Raw genomic sequence first — 13,278 nt, forward strand, 5'->3', positions numbered from 1 at the left:
GGCCGTTGCCGGGAGGCTGTTGCCACCCCGGTGTCCCCAGGGGCACCCCCAAGCCTGGGCTCCCGCGGGCACAGCTCCAAGGGAGCTCCAGGGGGGGGGCCGGGGCCACTGAAGGGGCTGAGCCCCATTCGAGCCCCAGCCTGTGGAAGGTGGCAGTGCCAGGCCTGGGGGCGAGGGAAGGGGTACGGGCATGATGCATGCCCCCCTGCCTGCCCCCCGGTCATTGGTGGGTCCCCGAGGTGGGGACAAATAAACAGGCAGCGGGGACAGACCTTGGGTGGCACTGGCACTGCCACTACCCACGCTGGGCTGTGCCACGCTGTTTTGTCCCATGTCATGCCATGCCATGCCATTCCCTGTGTGCCACACCATGCCATGCCATGCTATTCTCTGTGTGCCATGCTGTGCCGTGCCGTGCCATGCCATTCCCCATGTGCCATGCCATGGCATGCCATGCCATGCCCTTCCCTGTGTGCCATGCCATGCCATGCTGTGACATCCTATGTCATTCCCCCTGTGCCACGCTGTGCCATGCCATCCCATGCCATTTGCCATGCCATGCCATTCCCTGTGTGTCATCCCATGCCATGCCATGCCATGCCATGCTGTGTCATCCCATGCCGTTCTCCGTGTGCCATGCCGTGCCATGCTGTGCCAAGCCATGCAGTGACATCCCATGCCATTCCCTGTGTGCCATCCCATGCCATTCCCCATGTGCCATGCCATGACATTCCCTGTGTGCCATGCCATGCCATGCCATGCAGTGACATCCCATGCCATTCCCTGTGTGCCATGCCATTCCCCATGTGCCATGTCGTGCCATTCCCCATGTGCCGTGCCATGCCATTCCCTGTGTGCCACACCATGCCATGCCATGCTATTCTCTGTGTGCCATGCTGTGCCGTGCCGTGCCATGCCATTCCCCATGTGCCATGCCATGCCATGCCATGCCCTTCCCTGTGTGCCATGCCATGCCATGCTGTGACATCCTATGTCATTCCCCCTGTGCCACGCTGTGCCATGCCATCCCATGCCATTTGCCATGCCATGCCATTCCCTGTGTGCCACACCATGCCATGCCATGCCATGCCATGCCATGCTGTGTCATCCCATGCCGTTCTCCGTGTGCCATGCCGTGCCATGCTGTGCCATGCCATGCAGTGACATCCCATGCCATGCCCTGTGTGCCATCCCATGCCATTCCCCATGTGCCATGCCATGCCATTCCCTGTGTGCCATGCCATGCCATGCCATGCAGTGACATCCCATGCCATTCCCCGTGTGCCATGCCATTCCCCGTGTGCCATGTCGTGCCATTCCCCATGTGCCGTGCCATGCCATTCCCCGTGTGCCATGTCATGCCATTCTCCATGTGCTGTGCCATGCCATGCCACACTGTGCCATCCCATGCCATTCCCCATGTGCCAAGCCATGCCATTCCCTGTGTGCCATATCATGCCATTCCCCATGTGCTGTGCCATGCCGTGCTGTGCCATCCCATGCCATTCCTCGTGTGCCGTGCCATGCCATGCCATGTCGTGCTATTCCCTGTGTGCCATCCCCTCCCATGCCATGCCATGCTGTGCCATCCCGTGCCATTCCCCGTGTGCTATGCCACGCCGTGCCATGTCGTGCCATTCCCCACGTGCCGTGCCATGCTGTGCCATCCCGTGCCATTCCCCGTGTGCCACGCCGTGCCATGCCCTGCGGAGCGGTCGGGAATAGCTCCCAAGGAGGGGGGGGGGGAAGGGGGGGGACAGTGGGACACACACACACACACACACACACACACACACACAGCCACCTGGCCCCAGCCCTGACATTTCTGCTCCGCGGTGTCAGTTTTACAGCCGGCCCCGGGTGACCCCAACCGGGCTGTCCCCGTCCCCTGTCCCCTGTCCCCATCCCCTGCCCGCTGTCCCCCGCCGTGACACCCCGCTGCCCCCCTTGTCCCGCCACTCTAATTCCGCCCCCCCCCACCACCCCCGACGCCGAGGCTCCGCACCCTGAGCACCCCCCCACCACCACCACCCTCCCCCCCTTTTCCCGTCCCGGTCCCCCCCGGTCCCCCCCCCGGTCCCCCCCCCCCGGCCCCGCCCCGACCCTCCCCGGGGCCGCCCCGCCCGGGCAGGAGGCGACGCCGCCACCGCCGGGACCGGAGCGAGCAGAGCCCGGGGCGCGACAGCACCGGACAGACCGACTGCCACCGCCACCCTCACTGTCACCTCCACCGCCACCACCGGTGGGTGCGGAGGGGGTGGGGGGGCGGAGGGGGGGCGTGGGGGTGGGTGCTTGGGGGTTTTTTTGGGGGGGGTGGTGGGTGATGTGTGTGTTTGTGCACGCACCAGGGTGTGCAAGAGCGGGATTTGGGCTGGGGGTGCGTGCACACGCGTGTGCATGTGTGTGCGCGCGTGTTTTGGTGCACGTGCGTGGGTGCATCTGCACGCGTGCGTGTGTGTGCATGTTGCACGCGTGTGCATGTGCGTGCCCGCATGTGCGCGCGCGTGCACGCGTGTGTGCATGCCCGCATCCGTGCATGTGGGGGGGGCGCGTCTTCACGTGTGCCTGTGCACGCGTGTGTGCGTGCACGCGTGTGTCTGTGCACGCGTGTGTGCATGTTTGTGCTCTCTGCGCACGCGTACATGCTTGTGCGAGCGTGTCTGTGTGTGCATGTTCTGCGTGTGTACATGCATGTTTCCGCACGCATGTGTGTTTGTGCCACATTTGAGCCCGTGTGCATGCGTGTGCGCGCGTGTGCCGGTCTGTACGTGTACACATATGTGTGCATGCGTGTGTACATGTTTGTGCCCACGTGCACGCCTGTCTGTGCATGTCCACGTGTGCACACGCGTGTGCGTGTGCGCACGGCGGCGTGGCACCGCAGGTGTGCGGGGCCGAGGGGACGCTGCCGGTGGCTCTGTGCCTGCCGGTGACGGTGACAGTGACAGTGACGCCGCGGGCAGCTGGAGCTAAGCCGGGGGACGTGCGGCCTGGCAGCTCCGCCATGCTGGGCAGAGGGGGACGGGGCAGGGGGGGGACACGGGACGGGCATGTCCAGCCTGCCCAGCTTGGGGACAGGGACAGGGGGACGGGGGACACCCCAGCACGATGAGCCACCGCCCCGGGGTGTCCCCCTGACCTCCCTACTGTCCCTCGCTGTCCCTGGGGACGGGGACAAGGGCAGGGGTGGCAAGCCCGGCTCAAGGCGAGGGTGCCAGCGCCTGGCGCGAGGTGCCTGTGTCACCCCCCACCCCCCCCTCCTCGGCCACGGAGGGGACAATGGGGCTCTGTGCCGCCCGCCGTGCCCGCCACCTAATCCGGGGCACGGGGCTGGGGGCCGGACACCCTGGGGTGGCACGGAGTTGGGGGTGGGAGGGTGGGGGGGGTGGCACGGTTTAAAGGCCAGAGCTGACCCGTGTCCCCTGTGCCAGGCGTCCCCGAGCTCTCGGCCCCTGCGTGCTCTCAGGCCACGGCTCCCACCCCAAGGTACCCAGGACAGGCGTGGGGGACACAGCTGTCCCAGCTTGGGGACAGAGGGGACGTGGGGTGGTCCCCAGGCTGGGGAAGGGGGGGGATGACAACAGCCCTGCAGGGACCCCCTGTGACTGACCCACGTCTGGGTCTTGCGGGGGGGGTCCTCATGCTGGTGGGCACCCACCGGCGGGCACGGGACACAGCCATGTGTCCCCTAACCCTGTCACCGGCTCCTGGCCACCCCATGGGGACACCCTCCCTGTGTCCCCTGTGGTCTCACCCCCCCTCCATGGGGCTGGGGGAACCGGGGTGGGTGGTGCCACTCAGATCCGTGCCTCAGTTTCCCTCCGTGCCCAGGTCCTGCCAGGCTGGGAGTGGGGGGACCCCACAGAGATGGCAGGGGGGGGGGACGGGGACAGGACGAGGTGGCCCCAGATGCCTGGGTCTGTGCCCCCAGGGCACCTTGGCACCCCGGGGCGGGGGTTGCCCCCGGTTGTGCTGAGCTGGCCTGGGATTACTCTAATTAATCCCTGCTGGGGCTCAGCCGGAGCTGCTGGGGTCACCGGGGCTGGCACCGAGGGGACAACCTGGGGTCACCGCGATTGGCACCGAGGGGTGCCCCAGGAAGGGTGGGGTGTCCCCACGGAGGGTGGGGGTGGCCCTGGGGGTGGCGGGTCCCCAAGGAGCCCCCCTGACTCTGCACCATCCCTCTCTTGCAGCCCCTCGGTCACCAGGATGGTGAGTGGCCCCTGGGTGACAAAGCGGGGGTACCCGGGTGAAGGTTGGTGACCCATCCCGGTGGGGCACAAGCCCCGGTGAGCCCCGGCAGTGCCGGGCACCCGCGCTGTGCCCACCCGCCGCGTGACCCCGTGGGGACAAGGGGACGCTTTGTCCGGGAGCTGGCGGCCCCGGCGGCTGGCACTGCCCCGTGTCCCCAAGGCGATGGCTCTGTGCCCGGCACCCACAGCCCCCCGGCACCCTGACGCCCCCCACCCACGTGTGGGCACCGGCGCCCTGTGCTCCTCTGCCCCCTGCCAGCCCCTCACCCCCACGGCTACCCTATGGCTGGCACCTAACCCACGGCTGCCCCATTGCCCCCCTGCCAGCCTCTTACCCTCATGTCTGCCCCACGTCCCCCATGCCAGCACCATCCCCTCATGCCCACCCAGTGTCTGCCCCAATGCCAGCCCCATACCAGCCCCTTAGCCCCATGCCAGCCCCATGCCAGCCACATACCAGCCCCTTAGCCCCATGCCAGCCCATTAGCCCCATGCCAGCCACGTGCCACTCCCATAACAGTCCCTTAGCCCCATGGCAGCCGCGTGCCAGCACCATGCCAACCCATTAGTCCCATGCCAGCTGCATGCCAGCCCCATACCAGTCTCTCAGTCCCATACCATCCCCTTAGCCTCATGCCAGCCCCATAAAATCCCCTAGCCCTTTGCCAGCCACATGCCAGCCCCATACCAGCCCCTTAGCCCCATGCCAGCCCCGTGCCAGTCCCTTAGCCCCATGCAAGACCCATGCCAGCCCCATACCAGCCCCTTAGCCCCATGCCAGCCCCATGCCAGTCCCTTAGCCCCATGCCAGCCCCTTGCCAGCCCCATACCAGTCCCTTAGCCCCATGCCAGCCCCGTGCCAGTCCCTTAGCCCCATGCAAGACCCATGCCAGCCCCATGCCAGTCCCTTAGCCCCATGCCAGCCACGTGCCACTCCCATACCAGGCCCTTAGCCCCATGCCAGATCCATGCCAGCCCTGTACCAGCCCCTTAGCCCCATGCCAGCCCCATACCAGCCCCTTAGCCCCATGCCAGCCCCATGCCAGTCCCTTAGCCCCATGCAAGACCCATGCCAGCCCCATACCAGCCCCTTAGCCCCATGCCAGCCCCTTGCCAGCCCCATACCAGCCCCTTAGCCCCATGCCAGCCCCGTGCCAGTCCCTTAGCCCCATGCAAGACCCATGCCAGCCCCATACCAGCCCCTTAGCCCCATGTGAGCCCCATGCAAGACCCATGCCAGCTCCATACCAGCCCCTTAGCCCCATGCCAGCCCTGTGCCAGCCCCATCTCTATCCCCCACAGCTCTCAGTGGACCAGACAAGCCGGGGGCAGCAGGCGCCCAGCCCGAAGGAGCAGGAGTGGGCAGGGCCGGAGGCGCTGTGCCCGGGCTGGCTGGAGGACGAGGTCCCTGATGGCGAGGTGCCCGAGGACAGCGGGGACCCCGACTCTGCCACCCACGCCTACGAGCTGCTCCAGAGCGCCCTGCGCCAGGAAGGGCTGCCCCACACGCTGGACCGCTCCGCAGAGCCCCGCACGGGTAGGGATGGGCACAGGGGAAGCTGGGGTTGGGGGGCATGGGGCTCAGGGGGCTGGGACTGGGATGGTGACGGGGGCACAGGGATGGCGACGGGGGCACAGGGATGGCAGGGACAAGGCTGGCACGGTGCCAGACTGGGAATACGGGGGTGGCAGTGACAAGGGTGGCACTGGGGGGCAGGGTGCCAGGCTGGGGACACGGGGGTGGCAGGGACAAGGGTGGGGATGGGGGCACAGTGCCAGACTGGGGACACGGGGATGGAGGGACAGGGGTGGAAATGAGGGCACAGTGCCAGGCTGGAGACATGGGGGTGGCAGGGATGAGGACAGCGATGGGGGCACAGTGCCAGGCTGGGGACATGGGGGTGTGGGCAAGAATGGGGATGGGGGCTTGGTGCCAGGCTGGGGACACGGGGGTGGCAGGGATGAGGATAGTGATGGGGTCATGGTGGCAGGCTGGAGACTGAGGGTGACAGGGGGGCAGGGATGGTGATGGGGGCACAGTGCCAGGCTGGGGACACGGGGCTGGCAGGGACAAAGGTGGCACGGGGGTCCCCTTGCCTTGCTGGCAGGATTTGGCCCACTGGACATGACCGTCTGCATCCTGGGCTCCCCCACCGCCTTCCTGCCCGTCCTGCTGGAGGGTGGCACCCGCTGCCCAGGTGGGTATGGTCCCCTCGTCCCCCCAACCCCGTATGAGACACCTGTGAACCCACAGCGGGTGCTCCCCACGTCCCATCAGGCCAAAGTGTTCTGCCCCCCCCGTACCAGCGTGATGGGGACTGGGAGGGAAACTGAGGCAGGGGACAAGGGTGGCACCAGTCCCCCCCTTGCCCTACATCCACAGCCCCATTAACCCCCAGTACACACCAGTGCTGGCAGCAAACGCCACCCCAGAGTGCTGGGGCAGCCACAGTATCACTCCATCCTGGGTGGGTGCTCCCTTTGCCCCCCCTGGGGGGTCTCTCGGGGCGGGGGGTTGGGGACAATGGCTGCCTGTGCCCTTGCCCACCCGCAGGTGCCATGGTGCTGTGCCTGTCACCCTCCTGGGCCAGCCGGGTGCCCTCGGAGACGTCCCCAGGTGCCTGGTCCCTGCTGCTCTCCCGGGGGGTCTCCTTCGAGGCGGGGGGTCACAGTACCCTGGAGACCTTTGTGCCCCCCCGCCGGGCCAACTACGTGACGGGGACCTTCACGACGGGTGGCCCCGATGGCGGCTGGGTGGGCGAGCTGGCCCGTGACCTCGACTGCCCCACGGGGGGCTCGGTGCCGCTCGCCCGCCGGCTCGAGGACCCGCTGGTCACCCGATGGGTGCTGGCGGCCCGCGCCGGCCTGCCTGTGCCCCCCACCCTGGCCTTCGTCCTGGGGTCAGGGGGGGACCTGCCGGCAGAGCCGGTGGCCCCCGGGGTGAAGCTGGTGCGGCTGGAGGACCCCCAGGGCCAGGAGAACCTGGTGCAGGAGGAGGTGGGCGCCTTCCTGGGGGGCACCGCCATGGAGCCCTACAGCCAGGTGGGCATGGGGGGGGAACGGGGGGGCACGGTGGGGGGGTTGGACAGGGACACATGGGGCACAGCTGGGGTGTAGGGGACAGGGTGACAGGCATGGGAGGGCATGCGAGAGCACCCCTGAGGCACGGTGTGGGCACAAGGGTAGGGGGCACCGGTGGGGCATTCAGGGGTATCCGTGGGTCACACGCCAGTGGGGGTGTCACCAGTGTCATGGGGTGATAAGTACCTGGGTGGCGGGGTGGTGGTGGCGTGGGGTGGCGCATGCAGGTGGTGGGGTGGCACAGGGTGGCATGTGTAGGTGGTGGATAGCGGCCACGGTGTGGGGTGACACAGGGGTGCCTGCAGGTGGTGGGGTGGCACAGTGGCATGTGTAGGTGGGGGATGGTGGCCACGGTGTGGGGTGACACGGGGGTGCCTGCAGGTGGTGGGGTGGCATGGGGTGGCACACGGTGGCATGTGTAGGTGGGGGATGGTGGCCACAGTGTGGGGTGACACGGGGGTGCCTGCAGGTGGTGGGGTGGCATGGGGTGGCACACGGTGGCATGTGTAGGTGGTGGATAGTGGCCACGGCGTGGGGTGACACGAGGGTGCCCGCAGGTGGTGGTGCGGCCGGCGGGGTGGCGGTGGCGGGGGACGGGCGCCCGCAGCACCCACGGGAAGGAGGAGGGGGCCGCGGTGGTGCAGGCGGTGAGTGCCCAGCTCTGCGGGCTGCGGGAGGAGGACACCGTCCTGCTGGAGGCCCTGGTGCCCACCGCCCGCCTGCCCGTGCCCCCCCCACGTAAGGCCCCCGCCCTCGAGTGCCCACCACCCTGGGAGGGGAGGGAAGGGTCCCCCCAGGGGTCCCTTGGGTCCCTGTGGCTCTGCTGGCCACATGTCCATTCCCTAGGGTGGGTGGGTAGGTGGCCATTGGGGCAACCAAACTCCTGGGCTCCTGGGACAGGGCGTGAAGGTGGCCACCCTGGATCCTCACCGTCCCCTGGGGTGGGGGAGAAGGTCACCCTGGACCCCACAGTCCCCTCGGGTTGGGGGGAAGGTTACCCTGGACCCTCATGGTCCCCTGGGTTGAGGGATAAAGTCACCTTGGACCCTGATGGTCCCCTGGGGTGGGGGGGATAAGGTCACCCTGGACCCCAAAGTCCCCTAGGGTGGGGGAGAAGGTCACCCTGGACCCCTAGTGTCCCCTAGAGCTGGGGGGAAGGTGGCCACCCTGGACCTTCATGGTCCCCTGGGTTGACGGAGAAGGTCACCCTGGACACCACAGTCCCCCTGGGGTAGGGGGGAAGGTCACCCTGGATCCTCATGGTCCCCTGGGGTTGGGGTTGGCTGGGACCACCACAGTGCCACAGGGGGTCCCAGAAGCCCGCGAGGCGGCGGGGGGGGGAGGTTGGGCAGGGACCCCCGTCCCCGGGCGGCGGCCGTGCCTGCCCTGTCCCTCGCCCCCCAGGCAGCCCAGCCCCACGGCTGCCGGTGGCCCTGCGCATCTGCACCCTGGTCTGCAGGTCCTGGGGGGACCGGCCCCAGCTCTGCCAGGTAAGACCCCCCCCCCCCTCCCTGCCCCGGGCTCCTCCCCTTCGGGTGGGTAGGGGGCAGTGGCCATGGGCATCCCCACCCTTGGGTGTCCCACCAGGCTATGGGGTGGTGGCACGTGTCCCCATGCTCTGGTGGCCCTGCATATTCCCAGGCCCCGGTGGCCATCCATGTCCCCACGCTCTGGTGGCCCTCTGTGTCTCCAAGCTATGGTGGCCATCCATGTCCCCATGCCCTGGTGGCAGCCCATGTCCCCAGGCCATGGTGACCATGCATGTCACCATGCCCTGGTGGCTGTCCATGTCCCCATGCCCTGGTGGTAGCCCATGTCCCCAGGCTACAATGACCATCAATGTCCCCATGCCCTGGTGGCCCCGCATGTCCCCAAACTATAGTGGCCATCCATGTCCCCATGCCCTGATGGTAGCCCATATCCCCAGGCTACAATGACCATCAATGTCCCCATGCCCTGGTGGCAGCCCATGTCCCCAGGCAATGGGGTGGCCGTCCGTGTCCCCATACCCGTGTCGGCGTGTCCCCGCAGGTGGCGTGCGGCGTGGGGCGCGCGGAGGCACCGGTGCGGCACGGGGCGGCACTGCCCCAGGGCCTGGACTCCAGCCTGCAGCAGTGGGGGGTGGTGGCCCCCAGCCAGCGGCAGGCACTGGCCACGCGGCTGCGGGTGGCCGCCGAGGCCGCCATGACCGCCCTCCTGGCCGCCGAGGCCGAGCTGAGCCCCCAGCAGCGCGGTGGCACCCGCGCCCACACCGACCTCCTGGGTGAGCATGGGGTCCTCGGGGGCCACCCCGTGGTGGCGGCGCTGTCCCCACGGTGCTGAGCGCGGTGTCATCGTCCCCAGGCGTGGACTTCTTGCTGGCGTGCGTGGATGACGCCCTGGAGCTGGTGGCCCTGTCCACCAACAGCCAGCGGTGCCTGGAGACCTGCCTGCTGGCCGATGCCATGGGGCGCGCCGTGGGGGAGCCCCACGGTGACCTGCCCCGGCTGCTGGCCGAGGCCCTGCTGCATCGGGCGCAGTGTCACCTGGTGGAGGGCAAGGACATCCTGCTCATCGGGGCCGGTGGCGTCAGCAAGAGCTTCGTCTGGGAGGCGGCCCGTGACTACGGCCTGAGGGTAAGGAGGCTTGGCCATCAGTAGGTTTCAGAGTGAACGCTGTCCATCAGTAGGTTTCAGAGTGAACGCTGTCCATCAGTAGGTTTCAGAGTGAACCTGTTGCACCGTAGCAGTGCCCAAGTCTCGGGCGGTCCCTCCACCCAGCTCGTTGTCCCAGTTGGTGGGGAGGGTGGCACAGCCGCGGTCTTGGGGGTGGGCACCCCGTGTCCTGTTGTCCCGCCGCGGTGACACCTCTCCGGGGCCGCAGATCCACCTGGTGGAGTCGGACCCGGAGCACTTCGCGGCGGGGCTGGTGGAGACCTTCCTGCCCTACGACAGCCGGGAGCACCGGCGGGACGAGGAGCACGCGGAGCGGGTGACGGAGCTGGTACGCTCCCGGGGGCTGCAGCCCCACGCCTGCCTCTCCTACTGGGACGACTGCGTGGTACTGGCGGCACTGGTGTGCCAACGCCTGGGGCTCCGCGGCAGCTCGCCCGCCGCCGTCCGGGTGGCCAAGCAGAAGAGCCGGACCCACCAACACCTCCAAAGGTGCCGCCGGGGTCGCCCGCCCCCCGCCGCCTTCGCCGTGCCCTGCCGCCGGTTGCGAAGCCACGGGGACGTGGATCGGGCGGCCGGCGCCGTCCCTTTCCCCGCCGTGGCCAAACTGGAGTTCGGGGCCGGGGGGGTGGGCGTCCGGTTGGTGGAGAGCACCGGGCAGTGCCACGCGCACGCCGCTCGCCTCTGGCGTGACCTGCGGGACGACGCCGACCACCCGGGCATCGGGTTGGGTTGGGGCAACGCCATGCTGCTGATGGAGTACGTGCCGGGCACCGAGCACGACGTGGATTTGGTGGTCTTCCAAGGGAGGCTTTTGGGCGCCTGGGTGTCCGACAACGGTCCCACCCGCCTGCCCGCTTTCCTGGAGACGGCTGCCTGCTTGCCCTCCTGCTTGCCCGCCGACCGGCAAGCCCAACTGGTGCGGGCTGCCCTCCAGTGCTGCCTGGCTTGCGGGCTACGGGACGGCGTCTTCAACGTGGAGCTCAAACTGGGACCAGCTGGTCCCCGCCTGCTGGAGATCAACCCCCGCATGGGGGGGTTCTACCTTCGCGACTGGATCCGGGAGGTTTACGGTCCCGATTTACTGCTGGCAGCCGTGCTGGTTGCCCTGGGGCTACCCCCGGTGCTTCCCGCTCGCCCTGTTCCCCGTATCCATTTGGCTGGGGTGATGTGCTTGGGGTCGGAACACGGGGGGGTTCTTGGGGGGAGCGGTGGCGGCGGCAGCGGCGGCGGCGGCGGCGGGGGGGGGGGGATTGGAAACGCTGCGGGGGTTGCAAGAACGTGGCCTGGTCCGTCTCAACCGGCTCTTCGAGGAGCCCGGGGGGGCCGGGGAGTACGAGGAACCCTGCCTGAGCGTGGGGTGCGCGGGGGCGACGCGGGCAGAGGCCTGTCTGCGCCTGCTGGGGCTCTGCCAGGCGCTGGGCATCGATTCGCCCCGTTACCCCGTCGAGCATTTCTTATCCCACTTCAAATAGCCCCGGGGCAGGCAGCGGGGGGGGGTATGGGGGGGGGGGGGGGGCACAGCGTAGAGAGGGGTGGAATGGGGTGGGGTGGGGTGGGTAGGGGGGCAGGGGCATCGAACACGCCACCCTGGTAAACTCCTCCCGCAGTACGCCCCCCCGCCCCGGTCCTTGGCATCCCGCTGGTACCCACTCCCCTGGCATCCCCCCCCCTGCTCCCCTGGCATCCCCATCCCCTGCCCTGGCATCCATCCCATCCCCTGGCATCCCCCCCTGCTTCCCTGGATCCCAATCCCCAGCCCTGGCATCCCATCCCCTGGAACCCCCTCTCCATCCTGGCATCGCACACCCCCCCCCCCTCCATCCTGGCATCCCATCCCCTGGCATCCCCCCCTGCTTCCCTGGATCCCAATCTCCAGCCCTGGCATCCCATCCCCTGGAACCCCCTCTCCATCCTGGCATCGCACACACCCCCCCTCCATCCTGGCATCCCATCCCCTGGCACCACCCTGCTTCCCTTGCATCCCATCCCCTGGTACCCCCCTGTTTCCCTGGCATCCCCTCCCCTCCATCCTGGCATCTCATCCCCTGGCATCCCTCTTATTCCCCTGGCATCCCATCCCTTGGCATCCCCCCCTCCATCCTGGCATCCCATCCCGTGGCATTCACCCCCCACGCACACCATCTTTACACCCCATCCACTGGCATCCTGCCCTTATCCTGGCATCCCGCCCTTATCCTGGCATCCCATCCCCTGGCATCCCCCCTCCTATCCTAACACCCCATCCCCTTGCATCCCCCCTTCTCCCCTGGCACCACATCCCCTTGTCCTGGCACCTCAGCCCCTAACATTCCCACCCACCCCCCCTGCCCTGCCACCCCATCCATCCCCTGGCATCCCCCCCCCCCCCCATCCTGGCACCCCATTCCCTGCTATCCCCCCTGCCCTGGCATCCCCCTTACTCCCCTGGCACCACATCCCCTTGTCCTGGCACCCCAGCTCCTGGCATCCCCCCCCTGCCCTACCACCCCGTCCATCCCCTGGCATCCCCCCCCCTCCCCCCCCCCCCATCCTGGCACCCCATTCCCTGCTATCCCCCCTGCCCTGGCATCCCCCCTACTCCCCTGGCACCACATCCCCTGGTCTCCAAGATCCCCCCCCCTCCCCTGTCCCCCTCACCCCCCCACCCCGTACCCCATCCCTGGGCTCCCCATGCCCCCTGCCCTGGCACCCCATCTCCTGGCACCCCCAAGCCCTGTCCCCAGCATCCCCTGTCCCTGCAGCTGCGGGGGGGGGGGGGGAGGTTCGGTGCCCCTACGATGCCAGGGGACAGACAGGGTCCCCTGTTAACGAACCTTCGCTAATGGGGGGTGAAGGCAGCCCCCCCCAGAGGCACCCAGGTCACCCCCACCAATGTAGTGGGTGCAGCCTGGGGTGGGCTGGCATCCACCGGCGTGGGGAGACCCTACAATAACAAACCAGTCTGGGAAGACCCTACAAGAACACACCTTGATGAGGAGACCCTACAATAACAGACCAGAATAGGGAGACCCTACAATAACAAACCCCTGTGGGGAGACCCCACAGTACCAGGCTGAGGTGGGGAGACCCTACAATAACACACCTTGATGGGGAGACCCTACAATAACAGACCAGAATAGGGAGACCCTACAATAACAAACCAGCACGGGGAGACCCTACAATAACACACCTTGATGGGGAGACCCTACAATAACAAACCAGCACGGGGAGACCCTATGATAACAAACCTGTGTGGGGAGACCCTACAAGAACACACCTGGATGGGGAGACCCTACAATAACAAACCTTCG

The 13,278-nt window shown here is 67.9% G+C and overlaps 1 protein-coding gene across 1 annotated transcript; it reads left to right on the top strand.

Moving 5' to 3' along the window:
- Window positions 1–5,561: 5,561 nt before the first annotated feature.
- CARNS1 (carnosine synthase 1) lies at window positions 5,562–11,460 on the top strand. The gene is made up of 9 exons (XM_074167826.1): window positions 5,562–5,790; window positions 6,362–6,451; window positions 6,808–7,295; window positions 7,892–8,072; window positions 8,739–8,824; window positions 9,366–9,597; window positions 9,678–9,949; window positions 10,197–11,176; window positions 11,217–11,460. Exons 2-9 carry the CDS (start codon window positions 6,379–6,381, stop codon window positions 11,458–11,460), a joined length of 2,556 nt encoding a protein of 851 aa, XP_074023927.1. The 5' UTR covers window positions 5,562–5,790; window positions 6,362–6,378.
- The last annotated feature ends 1,818 nt before the right edge of the window (window positions 11,461–13,278 follow it).

Source organism: Numenius arquata, unplaced genomic scaffold (assembly GCF_964106895.1).
Source record: "Numenius arquata unplaced genomic scaffold, bNumArq3.hap1.1 HAP1_SCAFFOLD_1453, whole genome shotgun sequence".
Lineage (NCBI taxonomy): Eukaryota > Metazoa > Chordata > Aves > Charadriiformes > Scolopacidae > Numenius > Numenius arquata.

Coding starts and splice junctions, on each gene's coding strand:
- CARNS1 (XM_074167826.1), top strand. CDS start 6,379: ATGACCGTCTGCATCCTGGGCTCCCCCACCGCCTTCCTGCCCGTCCTG. Junction 7,296..7,891: donor CCATGGAGCCCTACAGCCAG/GTGGGCATGGGG, acceptor GGGTGCCCGCAG/GTGGTGGTGCGGCCGGCGGG. Junction 9,950..10,196: donor CCCGTGACTACGGCCTGAGG/GTAAGGAGGCTT, acceptor CCGGGGCCGCAG/ATCCACCTGGTGGAGTCGGA.